We start from the raw sequence: 22,436 nt of genomic DNA, 5'->3' as shown, positions 1-22,436 counted from the left end.
ATCTCTGGATCAGCTCTGGGTATTGGTTCTACACCTAATACCAGGAAATGTGACTGATGAACTGCCATGAAAATTAGGAGTATCGTTGACACAGTCTACTGAGAAGCATCTCCAATAAAAAGAGATAGATATTTCTTCATATGCAAAGGGAATGGAAACTTGGAATAAGAGAAGACCACAGTCTTTCATTAAGACATTTCATACCTCTCTCTCCCCATGGAAGAATTCATATCCGTTATTGGAGCTCTTTGTTGTTGCCTTCCTGTACAGGATCTGGCTAGGATGGAGTTTATTTTCTTTGTACCAGCCTGCATAGAGCCGTGTTTTAGATCTGTGACTAAAATAGTGTTGATGACACACCACTGTTTTAGCTGCTGCTGAACAGTTCTTACACGATGTCAAGGTCTTTCCCTGTTTCTCACTCTGCCACCCCAGCAAGTAAGCTAGGGATGGGCAAGAGGCTGTGAGGGGATACAGCTGAGATAGCTGAATTGACCTAGGGGATATTACATGCCATGTAACATCATGGTCCAATATAAAACTGGCTGCTAGTCTTCCCAAAGTACTCATTGTTCAGAGACTGGCTGGGCATTGGTCTGCTGGTGAGAGGTGGTAAACAATTGCCTTTGCACCACTTGTTTGCCTTTTTTTTTTTTTCCCTTCATCTTATTAAACTGTCTTTATCTCAACCCATGGGTTTTTCCTCACTTTTGCTCTTCCAATTCTCTGCCCCACCCCTCCCAAGAGGGCAGTGGAGAGCAAACAACTATCTGTAAGTGTTTAGTTGCTGGCTGGGACCAACCCACCACACCTCCTATCTCCATTTCCAAAAAGCTGTACACAAAAATATCACAAGTAAAACATATTAAGAAAATCATTAAGAATTTTACAGTAAACAATCTATCTGGAAGTAGTGGATACAAATTGTTACAATTTCTTCGCTTTTCTTTTTTTTTTGTGGACAAGAAAAACCTCCAACTTCCAAAGCATAGAGACCAGGAACATTTAGGTTGTCAAGCTACTAAAAACTGCAAATATGTTTTTCTTCACAAAAAGCTCAACTGAACCATAGTAACTGAAACACATCCACCAAAGTTTGTACATACAATCACTAAATTCACCATTTCCTACTCTAAAGGCCTCAGCATTTTGGTAAAGGTAGCTTTTTTAATATAAAGTAGTGATAAGTCTTAACTTTATGTGCTTACTATGTGGGAATAATGATTTCCAAATATCCTACAGCTATTTGTTTGAGTGTTAACCTATGTACTCTTTACCTGATAAGGCATATCCATTTTTTTCTCTGGTTTCCCGTAGTACCTTAGTCTAGATTTGTGCAGGACTCTCACAAGAAGTGGATGGAAGTGAACTCTGCTTCTCCAGGTCATTTCCAGCTGACCAAGAGAAGTTACCTTGGTAACTAAGGTTAAAGAAAAAAAAAAAGACGACAGACCAAAAAAGAGCATTCATGATTGAACATTTCAGTTTTCAGTAGTTAAGTACACAGACCAGGACATCACATGTATATTCTTAATGTTTGTAACATTCAAAAAGGCTTATTTTCTGACACTATTCACCATTAGATCCCATCCTGAGCTATCAGCACACAGCATAGTTTTGTTTTTTAATTGATAATTTTAAATTTAATTTATGACACACAAGTGTTGTCAGATGAGCAGAAAAGCTACTACAAAAGACATAGGCATTAGCCTACAAGGGCATCACACTTGTGTATATATCCCGCTTATACCTCCCTCCTCACCAGGCTTCGTGGACTGAGCCCCTCTGTACTGACTGCATTTTGGGTGGCAGCTTCCAGGTGTGTGCACCTAGTCCCACACACCAGCCAAGAGACTACTACTGAACAGGTGGGTTTGTGTAATCAGAGGAGACCTTACTGCTCTCTACAACTACCTGAAAGAAGGTTGCCGCAAGGTGGGGGTTGGTCTCTTTTCCCAAGCAACACGCAATAGGACAAGAGGAAATACCCTCAAGTTGCACCAGGGAAGGTTTAGATTGGATATTAGCAAAAATTTCTTCACCGAAAGGGTTGTCAAGCATTGGAACGGGCTGCCCAGGGAAGTGGCTGAGTCACCATCCCTGGAAGTATTTAAAAGATGCGTAGATGTGGTGCTGAGGGACATGGTTTAGGGGTAGCTTGGAAGCGCTGGGTTAATGGTTGGACTTGATGTCTTAAAGGTCTCTTCCAACCATAACAATTCTATGACGCCTCAAAAGACTGGGTGCAAGTACCACAGCTACATATTTTCAGTCGACATTTCACCGAGTTTAAGAAACCCTCTCAAAAGTAACAAGTAACATGCACACGTGAACTGCGATACACACAGCACATTCGTATCGCTGCCTAACGCCACCGGAGGGTCACTCTGAGCAGGGATTGCGGCCCTGCTGCACAAGCAACCGCACCCTCTTACCTTCGCGGGTGCCTTCGGAGGGACTTCAGCAGCGAAGGCCTCCGCAGGGCGCTCGGCTGCCTCCGGGCCGGCTCCCACCTACACCCCCCTCCCCCCAAACCCACCTCCTCTCCCACTTACCGTCGACGTCCACCTGCGCCTGGGGCTTGTCCGCCACCCACATGCCTCCGTAGGGGTCCTCGTTGTTCCACAGCGGCAGGTAGTGCTTCTTCTCCCCGCGGAGGGGCGGCGGGCGGCGGCGGGGCGGGGCGGTGGGGGGGGTCCCGCCGCCCCGCGCCCGCTCCAGCTCCTCCAAGCAGAGGAAGCCGTAGTTGAGGCGCTTCTCGTCGTACAGGTAGGAGCAGCGCCTGAGGCGCAGGCGCGCGCCGGCACGCAGCTGCGCGCGCTGCACCAGGCCGTTGAGGCGCGGCGCCAGGTAGCACCGCTCCTGGCACGCGCCGTCCGCCAGCGTCACGTCGTACCAGTACTGCGGGGCGGCGGCGGCGGTGCCGGTGCCGGTGGCGGGGGGCGGCGGCGCCTCCGCCAGGTACCGCTCCACCGCCACCACCGTCAGGGGGGGCGGCTCGGCGGGGGCCACACTCAGCTGGGAGGAGCTCCGCACTTCTTCGAAGACCCGCCGCAGCCAGGAGGCCCCGCCGCTCGCCGTCCCCCTCGCCGCCGTCGCCGCCGCCCCCCGCCTCTCCTCGGTGGGGCGGGCGCCGCCGCCTCCGCCTTCCGGGGTAGGATCCTGCATGACAGCCCGGGCCGCTGCTGGGGAGGGGGAGACGGCGGCCTCGGCCTCCCGCTGTCACCGGCTGAGCCAGGGCGCCGCCATGGCGCGCGGGGGCGGGGCGGCTGCGCGCGCGCGCCGCGTTCTGTTCAAAGCTCCCAACGGTCGCAGAGGGGGGAGGGAAGACGGTGACAGGAAGGCGGAGGGGGGGAGAGCGGGCTGGGGCTGGGGCTGGGGCTGGGGCGTGAAGGAGGAAGCGGAGGCCCGGAGAACCTGCGGGGAGGAGCGGCCGCGGGGCCGCCGGTAAGGAAGAAGCAGGGAGAAGGGGTTCCCGCGGCGGTGGTTGGCCCCGCCCCGCCTTGGGGTTGTTCCCTCGGTAGGCTGGCACTGTTCGGTGGTTAGAAACCGAGCCTGGGGGTTACGGCACGTAAGGGCCGTTTGTACGTCCGCTGCGCTGCTGAGCTGTCGCTTCCCCTCGTCTTCTTGTGGAGCTGTGGTGGAGAGAGCCCGCAGGGTGCCCCCCGCTCGGCGTGGGCGGGGTACGGCGCGGCAGCCAGGCCTGCCAGCCTCCTGCGTAACGAATAAAACCAAAATAAACAAATAACCAACAGAAATCGGGCGAATCAACAAATGGTTACGGGACTGGTGCCACAGCCAGGGGTTTCGCTACTGGGACCATGGGACTCGCTTTGAGAAGCCAGGTCTACTGGGGGCTGATGGGGTCCGTCTGTCAGAGAATGGGAAGAACATCTTTGGTCAGAGGCTTGCCAAGCTGGTGAAGAGGGCTTTAAACTAAAGCTGCCAGGGGAGGGGAACCTCAATCCACCCCACTCCTACCAGTTTGATGCCAGAGCTGCGCTGGAACAGGCTGCCCAGAGAAGCTGTGGTGCCCCATCCCTGGAGGTGTTCAAGGCCAGGCTGGATGGGGCTTTGAGCAACCTGGGCTGGTGGGAGGTGTCCCTTCCCACGGCAGGGGGTTTGGAACTAGATGATCTTTAAGGTCCCTTCCAACCCAAACCATTGTATGAAATAGGCTTTTTGTTCCCTGTGTCCCATTAGGGACTTCTTGCTGCACCTGTTCCAGATTCAGTTTTAATTTAAGTGGATGCATAATACTCATTATTGCTTCTACTTCAAGATGAAGGCGTTCCTAGTTGTACTGGAGGTGTCTCGTTGGCTCCTAAAATTGTATTTATCTTTTTTCATAGTTGCAGCATGTTGGTAATCACAATCATCCTGCCATTGAAAAAGTCTCCTGGGTCTTTGTTGTTTCCAACAGCAATGGTTGAATTTCTGTCTAGCAGGAGGAAATTCTTACTAGTGGTGCCTAAGTGTATGAACTTTATTTTTATGTTCATTCTCATCCCACTGCTACTATCAAGATCATCCTAGTCTTCTTATGATACTATGATATCAATGAAACTTCTTGGGATTAAGAACTTTGTATTTAATTCTTTATTAGCACTTGCTAATATATGTATTTTATTCTATCAAAGGAAATATTAGGCTGTAAAGCAGCAGGACAGAGTGAGGAGAGAGGGGTAAAGGGGCGGGAACAGAAAGAAGAGAAGCAGTTTCCATTACTTATAGTGTCACTGGTCCAGATAGCCTTTGGAAATCCGTAAGACTGAAGTGGGGCTGCAGCTTAAGCAGAGCTACTTCATGCACTGGTCCAGAAGCAGTTCTCCGAGCTCACAGCTTTAGAATGATTGTATTCTTAGTCTACTGCCTTTGCCACTGTGGAGTATTTACATTAGGCAAACTGGAAAACCTGTTGCTTGAACCATTTAAAACAGACTGAGAAATGAGACAAGGGTGTATAAAAACTCCAGGCCAAAAGGAATGGTATGAGTTTATGGATTTTATGTAGCAGTGCACTCCTTAGTGAGAAAATTTAAATCAGTCATTCTTGATGTTTATGTTGAAGCCACGGTACTGAGTAAAATTTCAATGTGGTGTCTTTTTTTTTTTCCTGGTAAACACATGATCTGTTGTGTGGACTCATAAAATGGCTTTTACAATTTAAAAAAAATGAACGTGACCCAAACGCCTTTTTACTGAGGTTGCACAGGACATGATTTCACATCACATACATGCCTTACCTGGAGAGCTGTGGTGTAGACCTCTTTTTTTCAGATATGAAATGAATCTGTAGGTATAATCAGGACATCTGTTGACTGTTCCCAGATTCTCTCTACTTTTGTCTGTGCTCGTGATATGACTTGCAGAAGAAACTTATTTATAGGAGAGGTAATTGTTACCCGTACATCTTTGTCAGGATTTTTTATTATTGTAAGTCACTGTGGTTTCAGTTGTGAAAACTGTGAAGCTGTAGCTTTTGCAGAGTGATAATGGACTGATAGTACAGCTTATACTTTATAACTTTGGAAACATTTGTATGCATTGCAGTTTCAGATTCCTCTCTTAGGAACTTGCTCCTGTTATCTTCTTTCTCACCAGCAGAGGTCTAGCTAACATACCAATTTCAAAACTGGAAAAGGGTAACTCTCTTCTGCAGATGGCATGTCAACAGCATGTTTTAAAGACTGGTTAGATCTGTGAGTTCCTCTAGATGTGATTTCCCTGCCATACCTGACTAGTGGGACAGATGTGATTGTATTAGAAACTGGAAGTTCAGAAACATTTGGAGAATGAGTAATGAATGGTGATGAGCCATCAGCAGACGGCTGTATCAGGATCACAAAAACTAAGACCTCAGTGTGTTATGTTGAGCCTGTTCCATTGTGGCATGTAAGAAACTCATTGAAGACAGTATGATTTTTCATATCCCTATAACTAAGCATGCTGAACTGTACCAGTGTCAACTTCTGGTGAATCAATACATAGTCTCAAATTCTCAGACATAATTAGTGGCCAAGTATCTCAGTTTTTATGTACAACACACCTTAAGAAAAACAGCAGTTAGCCTCTATAGCAATGCCAGTGAGGAATGGGCTATGTTGAATAGGAGGATGTTATTACATTCTGTTAAACATTACATTTAATGTATGTTTGAGAAATGAACATCACAACAGAAGAAAAGGTGATGCTGTACATTTAAAAAAAATAATTAGCTATGGTGTAAGATCATAAAGCTTACTGTAAAACATAGTTGTTTGCCACAAAGTGTTTTGAGGACAAAAATGGAAAAGCCTTTCTACTACATTTCACCATTATCTTCTAGGTGCTGTTGTTAAATCAACCTAGAAAATACCAGGAAGCAATTAAATAATGCTAAAATAACATCTGAGATGATTACCCAGCAGACATCTCCTTGCCTTTTCATCAGCTCTGTGCACTTTGAGGAGCAGCTTAAGAAAGGGGTGGGCTATCAGCAGGTAGATCTACACTTTTGTTATGTGGAACCTTGATTTATTTTGCAGGTTTTAGAATCTATAGAGGCCTTTTATATAGATTGCAGGTTTGCTGATGTTTCATTTAACTTAAATACAGCTGTCTAAACATAGAACTGAACTTGTAAGCTGGCTTTTATGATGGTCTTTGGAGAAACAATTTTACTCCAGAGCAACTTGGTACCATGAATGAAACTACTTTTAAATTTAAAACAAAGCTAAAATTAAAATGCCATTTCATTTGAGCTCCAATAGCAATAGATAATACCAAAGCTATTTGTAGTTTGTTTGATATATTGTGTAACGTACATTGTATGTGTAGTTGTATCTCACTGCCTAGCTCTACTGTTTGGCAAATAATTGTAAATTAAAGAAGATATTTTAGTTTTCCTATTGCAAGCTCTCATTTCACTCTAGTTCCACTGCCTTCATCCCACTGGGTATTTGTGTAAGGAGAAAAGCGGAAGCACAGAAATTCACTTGTGAAGCTCATTAGCAACATGCACAGCACAGTGCCAGCTGTCACCCTTACTAGCACTCTGTCTAGGCTGAACTCTCACACTGTCACCTCAGCATCTTCATGCACTGCAAGGAAATATATTCTTTTTGCCTCTCTAGGCAGACGTAGATATTTCCCTAGGGATACTGTAACAGTAACAAAGTTTTCTATGATTTTTACAGTAGCTTATACCAATATAACAGAAATTTACATGCACAATACTAGTTTTGATTTTCAGAGTATTTTTTATTACTGTTTCAGTTGTACGATTTCAACATTAGGGAACAATACGTAATGTACAGTACATAGCTTGCGTTGTTCGCAGGTTTTAAAGTCATGTGTCAAGGTTCAGGCTGCAGAATAGCGTTCACCATTCCTAAAATAAAAGCAGGCACATACAATACTACCTTGCTGCAGTATTAGCGCAATCCTGTTTGGCAAATATAACATTAGGAGCACCACCTGCCATTAAGATACTGCAGGTACCAAAGGATTACTGACATGAATCCTTAACGTTCTGCTCTTCTGCCCCTATAGCATTTGTTCACATCAAAGTGACATCACTAGAAAAACACATTGTTAAGTAGTTCACTCCTTGGTTTTAAAAATTAGTGAAAGGGTACAGCTAGAGAAACACCTCACAAAATGACACTACAGATCTGATACACATTTTGCATAGTTAAATTTATGTCAGGCTAACCTTGGGTCTCTGCAATTTTTTCTTCCAGCCTTTGAACTTTTGCTTTAAGCTGAACAGTTATTCAGAACACACTCTCATTCGGTGTTCAGAACACTCGGTCACTTCAGATACCCTTCTGTTTCTTTCGTTACTTTCTTTTCCTTAACATCTCTCAACCTTTTTTTATTCCTCCTACAGCAACCCACTGTTCCAGACATGCACTCCTTCCCCTTTAGTTACTCCTATTTATTTTCTGCAGCTTTTCCCTCCTCTTTAGTCACTTCCACTCTCTTCTGTTACTCTTCTCAACATCTCTGGGCTCTTTCTCATCTTCAACCATTCTGATTTTCTCTTGAAAAAGAGAAAAGGCCACAGTTGTCTTGTTTCATCCAGTTGCTATTTGTAATACTACTTCTAAATCCTTTAAAAGCATTCACGCTTCTAAGGGCCTCATTCTTTCCATATTTACGCTTAGATGTAACCCCAATAATTTCAATGGTTTTACATGCAAAGTGACAGATGAAAATCCAACCCACTGCTGTGAATCACAGCTGGAAAGGAAAGAGAGCTAACAGAAGGAAACAGTGAAAAACTAAAATCTCAATGTAATAGTGCCCTTTCCCTCTCTTGAACTTGCGCTTTTTTCCCCCTCTTGGTATGGAGCTAAACATCTTTACAGTGTGTCAACTTACTGTCACACTTCTCCATTACAACAATATTAAACGAGTTTGATCACATTTGCTTCTTTAATCTGTTGATATGGGTTGTTCTAAATTCCTGCTGTTCTCTGCTAAATTCTTTTTATCTAGCGCCTAGCATCAGGAAAAATCTGTCTCCTACCTGTTGACACCAAAATGGGAGAGGGAAAAAATTCACATGCATCCCATGTAATGCAGAAGCTGCTGAGATAAGCAGACTTTAAAAACTATTATAGGGCAGCCTGGATCACTGATTGCTTAAAGCACGAGCAGTTTTGCAAGAAAATTTTGTACACCTACTGGATACAAAATCAAAGCTGTTCTTTCTTCACAGTCTCTTAGACTTTTTATTTTAAGTCAAAAGCAAATAAGCTGTATTTCTGATTGTCTGCAAATTATTTTCACTTTCATCTCTGTTTCTGTTACAGATTAGGGTTTGTTTTGTTTTGGCTTTTTGGTGGGTTTTTGTTTTTTTTTTTGTTTTGAAAGTTGAACAAAACAAGCCCAATGTTCAGTAGCATAGGGAGCCAAGCCACGTTTTGCTCATTTGCCCCAGTCCTAGCATTGGCAACAGGTAGGAACATGACTACAACTAGACAGAGACGACCTGTTTTCACACAGCTCTGCCTGAGCACAGTATACCGTTCAGATTTTAAGCCTGCACATAAGCTGATTACTTGTATACATTAAGAATCACTTTGAGTATTTTAACTGCACGTATTTTTTAGTATGGCCTTAGGCTTATATTTCTGTAAGTTAAAACATTTAAAAGGAAAATACTTCATAAAAAAACACTATGCATTTTGAGATAAGCTAGTGCTTCTGAAAAGTGCTAGGTTAATAACTTTGGAAAGTGCAGTCCTCCATATAGCCAAAGAACATAGACAGCAACAGCGTAGGCATCTCTGACCTGCCTGCAGCAGTCGAGGTGCCAACGTGGGGAAGGGGGATTAGCCCCTAGTTCAATTCTCTGCTGACATATACAAGGATACCAGTTCTGGAGCTGATGGTTGTGATCTGAGCACCTGTCAGTCACAGCACGACTGCTAACACTAACTTACTGTACAAAACAGCTACCAGTTTTAAACAACTTTATTTCTCCCCTTCTTAGTCAACTTTGAATCATCATCCTTGAGGTAGACTACCAGATATTCCAACACACTTTCCCTGCACATTTCAGTATCACATATTTCAAGTAAAAAATACCTATTTTCAAACACTGTAGCTAGTGATTTCACTTTTGCCTACAGTGTCCTCCATACTGTATCATGTCTGGAATGAGCTCTTTTGTATTACATTTGATACTTTACATTTTCAAAACACATCCAAAAATCAGCTGAATGAGGATTGTATTAAACCCTACAGTTTAATCATAGTATACGATTATACATAGTATATATATATATTATATCTGTATAGTTTTATGGCCAAGTTACAAGCCCCTGAGAACAGAGTTTATGCAGAAACACTGGCACCAATAACACTAGTGGATGCAGCTTTATTTAGATGTAATTAGCACAGAAAGCACCTGAAATTATTTATATTTTCTATTTATAATAGATTAACTCTTTGGATATTTTTGTAACTATTTTAAGAATATATTTGTTAATCTTAACATCCATTGTGGAAAGATTATATTTACACACAAATACATGAAGACTTTATGCTGGAAGAGCAAGAAGGGAAGAAAAGAAGGTGCCTCATCCTGTGCCCTTATATACATGGGTAGTGCCTTTAAATCAACTCAGATGAGCGTGGGTCCCGTGTCTGAAGTTACGGGTTCAGGTCCATAATGCTTTATGCATATATGATTTTGACAAACTACTATTTAAACTATTTTTACAAATACATTCTACAGTAACTGTGTCTGTGGGCTCAGGCATCCAGCCCTGAGAGAAACATGAAGTCTGTCCCCTGCATTTTGTAAAATCTACCAGACGGGGCACTTGTCTACAAGTAGCTGCTTTTAGAGTTCTGCAGTGAAATGCACCTCTACCTAACACAGTGTATGAGCCCTCAAGCATCCCAGGCTGTGTTAGGCCCCGTCATCAACAGTTGCTCTTTCACTGATCATATGACTTGGACAAGGGAGTCTTGGTGAAACAGGAACAGCTTGCTTAAAATGCAAGACAAGCCAAAACCCAATTCAAAATAGATTCCAATTTGCCACCCCAACTTGTTTGTGTTTTTATATCTACCTACAGATGTTGCCGTCCAAAAAAGAAAGAGACTTCAGTTCAAAATAACAACATTACATTATCTGTAAAAATGAAACTGTACACTTTTCAGAGTACAGAAGCTTCTGATATTGGCTACATTCTTCATTAAAGTTGTTCTAACACTGTGAGTACAATCTTGGTTTGCAACGTATTTTAGAAGACAAACTAAACATGTTTGCAATACTTTGACAGAAAAATAGAATTCTTTCCAAACTGAAAGAATATGAATTTTGATAAGTTAATAACAATAAAATTTTTGTAGGTAAAAAGTGCAAATTTGTGTATATTACCTCCAAGCATTTTACACCACTACCTACAGGGAATTTCAAAGCATCCTTCATTTTGATGGGATTTACCAGTTGAAGAGTACATTTTGACCAAGAGTCATAAAGTATATTTGACTGCTGCCTCCTGACTGTACAGATGCAAAGAACACCTTGAAAGGGGAAAAAAAAAAGATATGCTACTGTCAGTTTACATTCATGACAATATTTTTACCCATACAGGAATTCTGAGAGAGTGCCACAGTCCCAAATACAAGGATATATATATTACAATTCAATTTTAATCCCATGAGAAACTTTTTAAAGTGAAACTGCACTTGTGGTACAACTGGGATATATTTTGGGGTATTTTTTTTTTCTATTTAGAAAGACACAAGAGAACATTTAAAAATAATTAATTAATCTAAAAGGTTTTGGGTTCCCCGGTTTTCTAAATTTGTCAGTGGAACTAAGCAGGTTTCACAGAATATTTATCAAGAACTGCTATATGCAAGAAATCATACTTAGTTATCCATACTCTAGTGCCTGCAATATCTCAAATATTAGAGCGTTGGGTTTTTTTTCCATGATGGCTGCTCTCAATTGCCTGCAATTTCAGTAGCCCAAGACAGGCAGTCCTGTAGTTGGGCATTATCAGGGCTGGCTCACTAGCCCTCCCCGCTCCACCTGTTGTGCTGGAGTCTGGTCAGTTAGCAATGTCTGTATTTGTTATCACCTCTGACAGCAGTTAAGGCTGGGTGGAATAGGAGATAGAACAGACCTGGCTAAAGTCGGGTGATGTGAAAGTGTGAAATATCTGTAGGGAGTGCCTTGCAGGGTCAGTGACTATATTTTCTTTGAATAGGGGTGTAAAAACAAAGTTACAAAAATTAAATGGTCATTTTTGCTTAATCAGCACACTGTAGTCATCTCCTTACCTTGTCATTTCTTTCACACAGAAATTTTAGCTTCTGTGCTTTCTTGTGCATGAATACTCCTTCCAGATTTCCCGTTTCCACAGAGCGTAGTTCAATTGCCTTCTCTCCCCAGCCCATGACCTGATTAGATTGAAGGTAAGCTGAAAAAAAAATTGATACTGTTTAACAGCTGAAACACTGATTCTTGCCTCATTTATGTCAACATGGATCTGAAGCATTTATCTTTGATAACAATATATGCTGAATTATTTGTATTTTAAGTTTATACAAAAAGCCTTGGTAACAGTCACTAAATTTCAGTTTCTCCTCTCAAACTTATTTTGGACTCTAGACATAAATCTTAAGTATGCTACTATTGTATATTTTAGTCACAAAACGTTGGAGGAAGCATCTGAAGGGCATCTTGTTTAATCCCCGCCCCCAAAGCAGGGCCAAATTAGACAAGGTTACTCAGGACCTTGCCCAGACATGTTTTGATGGATATTTCACAACCTCTCTGAGCCCCTGCTGCAATGCATCACTACTTTCAAGGTTAGAAATTTCTTCTTAATACCTAATTGGAATTTCTCTTGGTGCAACTTGTGCCCATTTTGCCTCTCATCCTTTCACTGTATGTGTCTGAGAAAAGTCTTGACTGTGTTCTCCATACCCTCCCATTTGGAAGCTGGGTTTGTATTTACTATGGAGTTCAGCTTAGTCTGCAACCTTTTGAATCTGAGACTATGGCATGATTAATACTGTGGAAGCTTACTATATAACTCCCTTTAAATCTCACAATTAGATGAGAAATCAGAATAGCAATGAAGGAGTTAACACCACAGATTTCAAATTAGGCACAGTTTCAATGAAAGCCCTCTGATTAGTGCATGTATGGGCTTCTAAGGTAAAAACACATTAGTTATGCTATATTGAGTCAGTGCTCAGAAACTGTTCTTCTTGCTCAACTATGAACTGTTATTTCATTAGTCTGAAAATTCTGGTGCTCTGAAATGATCTGGAGGGAATGTGTGCATTTGGTTTTTAGCTTCAGTGGACAGTGCTTGCCTGCCCTACATTACTAGAGCAAGCAATGTCTGTCCCTTAAATCTAAATCAGCATAGAAAGTTTTAGACTAAAAATTAAACTTTCAGTACACACTCATACAGGAAGCAACATTAGAAGGACAGCAGAAAATAAAGGCAATATGCCTGAGCCAACTGTATCTCCTTCTCCTAGCAGCTGTTGATTTAATATTAACTTGGAATCCTTGCTTTATAATTCTTGTCAGAACAAATGTATGAAAATTATACCTCCTTAGAAACATGTGTGGTTTGGCTAAAATGTTGTGATTTTAGTTCCCTCAAAGTCCACGAATGTCCCCTAAATCTGTTTAGTGTACTTTCCTTTCAGTTATTCTTTGTGCACACTGGAGGCTTCCTTGCCACTAGAGCTGAGAGCAAGAAAATTCTTTCCCAGTATCCCAGTCACGTGGAAAGAGGAAGAAACCATCTTGTTTCAAAAGCAAAACAGCAGTGAGCAACTGAGGGTAAGTGGGAGAAGAGAAGGGGGGAAGGGGTATTTTCTAACAATCAAACACCTGGAATCAATAGATTTTAAAATATTTTCTTTATGCTTCAGTTCCTAGGCTGTACAATGGGGCAGTACTGCTGTAGGCTGCGAGAAAGACTGTCATTAACATTTCTGAATCACCACAGCAGTAGCACGATGAGCAGCAGGGCAGCACCCATGCAATGTGCAGTTAGTATCTGAAAAGGTAAGCCCAGACCACACGTAAAGTGAAGAAGATAAAAATCATACACTACTCAGACATTTGATATTTTTTGTAACAACTGACATCACTTTAACCTTTTCAAACTTCGCTTTTGAACACAAAAGAGAGAGGGGCACTATAGTTGTGGGGGGTGGGACAGTGACCCAGGTGCGTATACGTAAACAGCATGAAAGCATTCTATGGCTATGCTGTTTAGGTCATATAGGTCCAGCAACAAAGACCTAATTCACTTACAAGTCTCCTTATCTTTTCCACTACATGAAATCTGCACTCAACTTGTCGATATGCTATGTCTGTATCAGCCTTTGGCAGATTTCAATTTGATAGCATCCTTGCAACTCTCAGAAACAGCTTAATTAGGCTGTGTTGCAACCTCTAGGTCATATGGGATAGAAAGCCCTGGATGGCTGGACCAGTGCTGCTATGTTCAGAAGAGACCTGATCTCCAAACGGAGTTACAATAGGAACACAACAAAACAGATAGACTGAGTTCAGCCGCTGATGCTCTGCTGGCTGGCCAATATACTGAGAACTTGTCAACTGACAGTGGCAAATATCAGTTGAGGTACAAGTAACACAAAAACACATTCTTATAGCAGAATCAAAAAATTATTTCCTAAATTGTATCTGTGAAATAACATGCCAACAAAAAGGCCCCAATTTGTGGGGTTGTCCAGTTATAAGGATTTATCTACACACGGAAATTAATTTGGAGGATAGCAGTCTGTGAATTCAAAGGTCAGTACTGAGTCTTGATAATCTTCCTATGTGGGAGCACTTACAAGTGTTTCATGTGAAATGAACTGAGAGCAGAGTAGATACTCAGAATAAAGTTGTCTTATTCTGGAACAAAAGCTCCTATGCCATGAGCAACTTAAGAATAGTTATTTTGAGTCCATTTTCCACCTCAACAAGCTTTAGATAAAAATATCCTATGCTTCCAGCTGGCAACATAAAATATAAGGGTGTTTATATTACACACAACACAAAATTGTACTGGTTTCTAGCAACCCTAGACTTAGACAGCCGTGCTAGTCCTTTGGACAGTAGCTCAGCAGAAAAGGCGTATACTGACTCAGACTGACACACCAATATTGCTTAACGTACTGGGAAAAAGTTATACAGTTACCCAAAGCTCCTCTGCTTCACCCAGATTAGTACATATTTTAAAAGATCTACATTTGTGCATGAGCTGTGGTTCTCGTTACACCATTTGCACCAGCATTACTCCCGGGACATCAAAGAATATACGCCATAAAGTTAGTGTAGCAAAGTGAGCTCAAAATCAGTTTCTTAACATCATGAAAGCATTAGCAATGCTCTAAATTTGGGGTGAGAGTTGGTATTTCCTGTTTACACTGTGTAGAGCCCCCCTTCAGGGAAGTGACTGCTTCAAGGGGAAAATGGTTGAGGGAGATAGCAAAGGTGAAAGAAATTACTGAGCCATATTGAATCCATTAACTTCTATGAAGTGTCACTGACATGAGCTAATGATCTCAGTCTCAGAGTAGTTACGTACTCAGTCTGAATGAGACAATTGCGCTTGGTACCACAAAACCCAAGTACTGCTACAATCTCACTTCCCTTCTTAACCTTTCTTTTCTTTTTTAAACTCTTTCTCTTCAAAAATCCCTTTTCTGATCTGATGTACTGAATTTGGCTCACTGCCCTAAGCAATTATTCCAAATTGACCTCTGCATGAGAGCTGAATCAGGCCAGCTTTTAGCAAAATATCATAAAATTGGGCTTTTCTGATTAGTGTTACAGAAATAGGACAGGAAAGGACCTTAGTGCACCTTCTCTTCCATCCATATCTCTGAGCCACATCAGCATCGCTTCTGACAGTTGTTTGTCTAACCTGACCTTAAAGACCTCTAATGATGGAGACTCCAAAAATTCCCCAGGCAACTGATTCCAGATAAACCAAGAAGTTTGAAATTAACAAACTGAACATGAATTAAAAGTCTGACCTGCTTTTGCATGCCCGAGTCACGATATCAAACTCCATTTTGCAGGGTAAAAGAGAGCGTATGCTGCTTTTCTGCATTCCTTTTTGGAGACAGTATGTGCATAGGTGAAATTCAATGCAAAAAAGCTACTGAATTTTACTTTTGTGTATGTTTGAGAAAATTGCTTCAGGCAAGTGTGCAGCTGGGCACAAACATTAAAAGAAGAATATCCAGTGATGACTTTGTTGACAGAAAAAGATACCACCTATTAGAGACCATACAGATCTTAAAACTGAGTACACTTGTACAGAACCCTTCTTTGGCCCTTCAGTCAAACCCAGTCTGCTCTATGAAATCACGAGTTTTATTGGTTCCCCACTCTTTGGGGAAAGCATGTTTGTTTATTTATTTTTAGACAAATGGAAGGGAAATGTACACATTGAGGATTCGGAATGGAAATAACCCACAGAGATACCAACAGCATCCTATGATGTAGCAAAGCTAGTTACCACCGAAACCCAGCCTCGAGCTCTTCAATGATGCTGCTGCACTGATGAGGGACTGATTGGCTACTTGCATCTACTTCTGCCTGTGCCCACGCTTTAAAACTTACTGCTGCCAAAGTTAAGCAATTTTGGGTAAGAAAACCGAGGAAGGAGTCGTTAACTTCTCTTGTGTAATTCTGTGAAATAGTTTTACTGCTATTATTTATGTTACCTGGATGGAAGTTCTTCCTCCAGTCACAGCTGTGGAGAACTTTTACTAAATGAGACAGTGTCAAAATCAAGAAGGAATAAAAACTAAGGCTGAGTAAAATCACAAATGGGCAATTAAGAAATTGGCCATGGAAGGCAAGTGTTTTTCTGCATGTTTTGGTCAGAGTGCACTGGACAAAGGGCTAAGACATACAGTTCTCTAACCACCCCAAGCAAGCTACAAATAAATTTATGACTAAATCTTTTTCTTCCTAAGCATGTGCATTTCTATGCATCTCTGTTCCAAAGCTTCTCTGCTCCCAGTTGTTGCTCACTCCTTTGTAATTATTTCAGCAGAACTGATAACCCAACCCAGAAATGTATCTGGGGTGACAGTTTGCTTGTTTGAATGCTTTTTGCTGTTTCCTTGAGGAAAAAGTGCGCAGCAGATCTGGCCAACAAGAGCCATTCAGGTACGAGCAGGCATTTTCTGTGCATGAGCTGGACCGCAACTGTTTCAAGAACTGGTGAGTATGTTGATAGAGCACTGAGGCAGCAATTCAACTACCTTTTGGTAATGCTGTCCGTTTCTCTACATAACATCCTTTTTGTTTCTAATATGTACATGGCAAAGGAAATAAGGACTTTTATTGGTTCCCCATTCTGGGAATATCCAGTTTTGTGCCAACCCTCTGAAGACTACATACTGTAAATAATTCATTACTCACACAAAAGGGCAAAAGTGCTCCCAAATCTTATTAACTTGATGTTTCTTAAACCCTTTTTTAATCCCGTTTTATCGAAAGAAAATATTACAGCTATATTTGTATTTAGCCCTACATATGTGAAATATCTTTCAGATTAAACATAGATAGAGTACTTCTACAATTTTAATTTCCCATGGGCTATGAATTTCCTCTCTCCAATTTCTTATTAATGGGTTGGTCACAGAGGTCCCAACTTAAAGACTACAGGACTAAGCTATATTTAGATTCCCTGCCCTAATCCATCAATTATAATAGAATTATTTTTTATTTTTTGTAGTCAAGATATTCTCACCAACTACAGAAGTTTTCTTCCAAAGTAATTGTTTAAAGAAATTAAGAAATGAGCAAAGGATGACTAGAGAGCACCCTGAGGTTAACACAAGACCCTTCTATCTCTGAAACAGAGCAAAAATTTTGAGATATGCTCATACAGACTTCAGGAGGTCTGAAACGGGTCTGGAAATTCCAGGAAAATGGGATCTCTTATGAAATTTTCAAGTTCCCCATCAGTTTGGCCATGCAAATAAACAGTTATTCACACTTCTCACATAATTAATGTTTCTGTCTGGAGCCAGGAATTTCAAAGGATCAAGAAAATAGGAGTTAGTGGGAAAAAATTATTAAAATAATAGTTAACAGAGCTCTTTGTTTAAACAAAGTTTAAAGTTTGAGTTGTGCGTTTAGTTATAGGTTGGGTTAATTTGTTTTTAGTGGAAATGTGATTCCAATCAGAAGTCAAATTAATCTTGTACCACACCACAAAGATAGGCAGTTCTGTTCCAATCAAATCCATTTCTGAGATACCGAAGTGCTGCAGCAGCAGCAGAAATGCAAGGGTTCTCAAGCTAACATATTGGACAATTTTCAAATGTCAACTGTGAGGGGCTGTGTGGAGACTGCCTCCCTTCAGCTGTGGAATCTGCTGAAGTATAAACTATGAAAGAGACAGACGGATGGAGACAGACACCTTCCAGAGAAAACCTACGGTTTCACTTTCTGAGCACTGAGAGAAGTTCTACAAAGAGCTAGCTCTTCACTCAGTTCTCCTGACCCTACCATCCAAAACATTTCATCGAACTTGCCCTCCGCTTCCTCAGCTGGACGTTTCATTATACCTGCCCTAGTTACCTGTCCCTGGATGGGCACCATCTTCCCGTCTGGTGGTGCCCATTTCTCTAGACTGACTACAGAGAAAAATCTAAACTATTCACATAGACAGGACTCCTATAAAGTAGCATTCACCAGAGAGGATGCCACCATCAGAAGCATCTTCTCCATCCTCTTCCTATTTAGCTGCCCTAAAATACTGTAACAAAAATGCTTGGGCCATTTCGTTCTGATAGCTTTCCATGCAAACTATTATCACAGTGGTGTGCTGAACAACAGGAGAAATAGCTGCATGAGCACGTGGAAAGGCAAATGTCCAAATGGCATTCCTTCTATTAAGATGTAATCAACCTTGAGAAATTGAGAATGTCATGCCTAGCCAGATGTATACCGAAGGATGTTTTAAATTAGAGTAATTAACTCGCACAAAAGATCACGTATTCAGCTGGTCCAAAGTGGTGAAACTTTATTCACGTCAATGCCAGCTGGGTACATGCAAGGAAATTTTTTACTGAAGTTAAGTACTGAAGTGTGATTTCCAGGCTACAGGAATGTTTTACAAACCTATCTCATATCCGTGGGTTTGATGATTCAGTACTTTCAGCAACATTAGGAAGAAGGACTTAAGCTCTCTCTGGTCCACTTCTGAGGCATTCCTGCAAACTCTATCTAGATAAAGTGAAAAAGCTTTGAGAGCAATCAGTGCTCAGTGACACAAACTGTAAACTTCCAAGTAGGAGTCATAGATCTACATTGTCCTTCTTACAATATCCCCCTTTCTAAAAAACAGGATGTAAGAAATCCCTTTGTTCCTTACACATCATCCGTCATCATAGTGCAACACACTAATTATCTGTTAACAGTGACTCTTTAGGACATAGCATATAATAAGAATAATGCAACTAGAGACACCTGTGATAGTTACACATAAAATATCAAACATGAGATTCGGGTTAATCTCTGGCACACACATATATATAAGGACACCTATATAAATGTGGCTGATATTAAAATTTTTTCTTCCCAAGGCAGGAAAAAGGAGTTCTAACCGATGAAGTAGATGTGGGTAAACAAAGGAGAGTTTAAATATTTATGAAAATCATGTATCATATATGCACACCATAACGTGGGTAAGACATTACAGTTTGAAGAAAATGTTAATGTTAAGTAAGCATGCTGCTTTTAGTAAGGCCTAAGGAAGCACGTCCCATACTGACATGCTTCTTGAAAGCTTCTGTCTCCTTCAGATAGCATTCAACAGTACAGCTTCAAATTACGTTCAATATTTCTCATTAGAACTCTTCTTACCCTGGCTGAGTAATTTCTTTTTGATTATTGATTATTTCTTATGGTGTTTCTAACATTAATTCAGAGGGGATGTAAAATTTCAGCATATCAAAGACCATTAGATATTCCTATGAAAAATGGAGAATTGACTTGATACATTTTAATTATGCCCTGTAGCTCTGAATATGGGCTGAAAATTGGAGGTAGGGCTACTCAGTGAAGGGAAGGAAACACTATATAGTTAGCTTATACCTGTTTTTTGAAACTGAAGCAGCTTTGTTGCTGAATGTTATCGAAATAGTGCAAAGAATAAGTTGTGCTGTAGTGATTTGCGTTCCAGAGGTGGGCTTCTTGCCCTCAGTACTGTTGAAAACCCTCTACAAATGTCAAATCTGGCATTTACTCAAAGGTGTTACTCTACTCATTTTAATGGACTTTTCCTAGAACTACCCAGTAGAAGTGAAAGGAGAAAGGTGAACATCCTCAGTTTTTCACTGTGGCATCCAGTTTCTGCCAAGCTAATAATATGCTTTTGTACAGTCTAAGTGTCTTGGACTTTTTTTGTTTGTTGGTATGTTTGTTTTAAGATGCAGAAGAACAGGAGCGAGCCAGAAAAGAAATTAAAAGCAACAAACAATACAAACAAAAATCTGCATGTGTTGTTCTTGGTTTTCCCCACACTGTTAACTTGAAGCCCTCTGGGGAAGGTGAAACAAGCAGCTGTCCTGGCTGCAATACAATTAAAATCGCCTCCTACAAAGCCAACTGCAAGCACGGAGAGATTGAGAATCTATTCGAAATACCCTGGGCTGGCAGCACTGCGAATTTAAAGTGATAAAATTTAAGGGGCCATTTGACAGCAGTTACAGACTTCTTCAGTAACTGACCTCTCTTTAGCTGTGAATTTTTACATAAAATGCTGTGAGCTATGAACAATGAAAGTAGGAAACAAGAGCACCCTTCCTCCCCCTCTATAATTCAAGTAACTCTCTCTGTGAAAACTGGTGGTAAGCTGCATCTTCAGTGAAGTTTGGCTGTATGGTCAAGGTGTGATGCAATAAACAGCATGACAAGAATACAGCCTCTGATCCAAATGTGAAGACCCTATTGCAATCATTGGCTCTCTTAACACAAACACACATAAATTTGCTTACTCTTTACACTCTGGTTTGCTCAGAAGTTGCTTTATGTGCCATACAACCACTTTCATATGGATACAAACCTCATAAAGAAGTCAGGCGTCGTGCAGCAGAATCTTATATTTAATAAAGTGCTATTTTTCATACATACCTACAGATGCTGGCATTTCTCCCCACTGTAAAACAGTTTCCTTTGTGAAATGCCCATATATATCAATATAGATGCCTTCATCTTCATAGGTGAGTAAAAGCTCCATTCCGCTGGTATTCGGGAGGATGATAATGGCATGTGGGCGAATAGTCCCCTGGATCTAGAATCACATTTTACTAAGATTTATATCAGAAAACGGACTGCAATTTTAGTGACTACATCAACCTAACTAGCTTGGCAGAGCAATAACAAGAACTAGCTCATGGCTCATGGAAAGTGAAAGAAATGCCTGTTTTCAGAAAAGCTGTATAGTTCGCTGGCCAGCCTCTGAAACAGGCTTTCTCCCTTCCTCCCCGCTTTGAATATGACAGTAGACTTGCAAACAAATCGACATTCAATATTTCACTTTATATTTCCCAGTATTAAATGGTTTCAAGAAGCCATGGAGCCACTGAGACACAATAATATTTACTTACTCACTCACAAAACACTTGCATTATATAAACAGAGGAAAGGTGAAGTAAATTTGAATTCACAATTACTTCAGAAGATGGAGAAAGGACAAAAGCTTCCATATTCCAGGAAATCGGTGCTTTCACTTTCCATGATATTTCCCTATTCCCACTCACAAGCTAAAACCTGTAAATTCAACTCCAGCAAGTTGAAGTTACCTGGACCTTTCAGATACAAGCCACTCTCTGTCCTTCCCTTCCCACACCCTTCCCTAAAAATAGTTCCCCATTTAAATGCTGCTCAGCGTACGTTTTCTGCGTGCCACAGGAACAGTGCATTTCACTCACACAAATTATTTTAACAGCTGTTCAATGCACCAGAATCTCTCCCAGAAGCCAACACGTCCCAAGTGAAAGAAAAAGCCTCAGTATCCAACCATGAAGGTGGGGTTTTATGAAAGTGTTTTTGAAAGAAAAAGAGAACAGCCTTAAAGAACAATAGCAAAGCATTTCCTTGATTAAAGCACGACTCAAAACAGGATGTTAAATAGTAAATTAAACCACTACAATTAATATTTTTATAGGAAGCATATAACTGGAGTTTCTCCATCATGTTCACAAGCCAGCAACACACAGCTCTTTTTGTCTTCAAGCACATACATTTACGCACACTGGAAGGGCACAACGAACAGTAAAAGAAGCACTGAAGCTGTACTTGCCAAACCGAACACACTCAGGCCAACCACTTGACTCCGTGCCTCCGCAACAACTATCCGTAACACTAGAACAGGTATCCAGAGTCGCAGAGCAATTTTAATGCGTTGCCTTGGTACTCGCATGAGCGATCGAAGCAGGTAAGAGATGAAGAAAGAGGTGGGGAACCAGGAAAAGAGGCTACCAGAAAGCAAGAGTATCTGAAGTCAGCCTGTTAAAGTCTGGTCTGTTGCCACCACAAAGCTCCTTGAGAGAACTGTCCAATTCTAGCAGATGCTCTTTAAAATAATAAAATACCGGAAAAGATAGAGCCACAGACAGAGCAGCAGATTTATTTCAGGTCTAAGACTCTAAGGGGAAAATATATTTTTAGTACGTGCTAACTTTTGGTTGAAGAGCACCACAAATGGAGTCAGTCTTAAAGGTGCCCCACATATTCAGGACAGTCACCTGGGAAATCTCTCTCATCAGGTGCATAATTATATTTGCAGCCTGTTGAAAAACTACAGCCTCTAAGAAGGTTCCCTTTTTTCTTTGCCTTTCTTATCTTGGGCAATTATGCTAATGATCTTTTTGACAAGTCGTTAGTCACCTTGCTTAGCCACCAGCTT

At 41.2% G+C, this 22,436-nt stretch overlaps 2 protein-coding genes across 2 annotated transcripts in view; both read right to left on the bottom strand.

Annotated features, from left to right (window-relative positions):
- Positions 1–3,168, bottom strand: part of RADX (RPA1 related single stranded DNA binding protein, X-linked) — a gene marked incomplete at its 5' end in the record, with an annotated part of 28,007 nt that extends 24,839 nt beyond the window's left edge. The window contains 2 exons of the mRNA XM_082488359.1: positions 1,278–1,420; positions 2,556–3,168. Of these exons, the coding sequence (XP_082344485.1) occupies positions 1,278–1,420; positions 2,556–3,168 (756 nt within the window). The remainder of the gene's footprint in view (positions 1–1,277; positions 1,421–2,555) is intronic.
- Positions 3,169–10,859: 7,691 nt separating this feature from the next.
- The window catches only part of NRK (Nik related kinase), a gene marked incomplete at its 5' end in the record, with an annotated part of 102,929 nt that continues 91,352 nt past the window's right edge, over positions 10,860–22,436 (bottom strand). Inside the window, 3 exons of the mRNA XM_082488222.1 lie at positions 10,860–11,028; positions 11,794–11,933; positions 20,660–20,819. Of these exons, the coding sequence (XP_082344348.1) occupies positions 10,945–11,028; positions 11,794–11,933; positions 20,660–20,819 (384 nt within the window). The 3' untranslated portion in view covers positions 10,860–10,944. The remainder of the gene's footprint in view (positions 11,029–11,793; positions 11,934–20,659; positions 20,820–22,436) is intronic.

This window comes from Vanellus vanellus (assembly GCF_965231255.1).
Source record: "Vanellus vanellus genome assembly, chromosome: 10".
NCBI classification, from domain to species: Eukaryota; Metazoa; Chordata; class Aves; order Charadriiformes; family Charadriidae; genus Vanellus; species Vanellus vanellus.
Note: the sequence above shows the minus strand (reverse complement) of the source record. Positions and strands in the feature narration are given on the sequence as shown.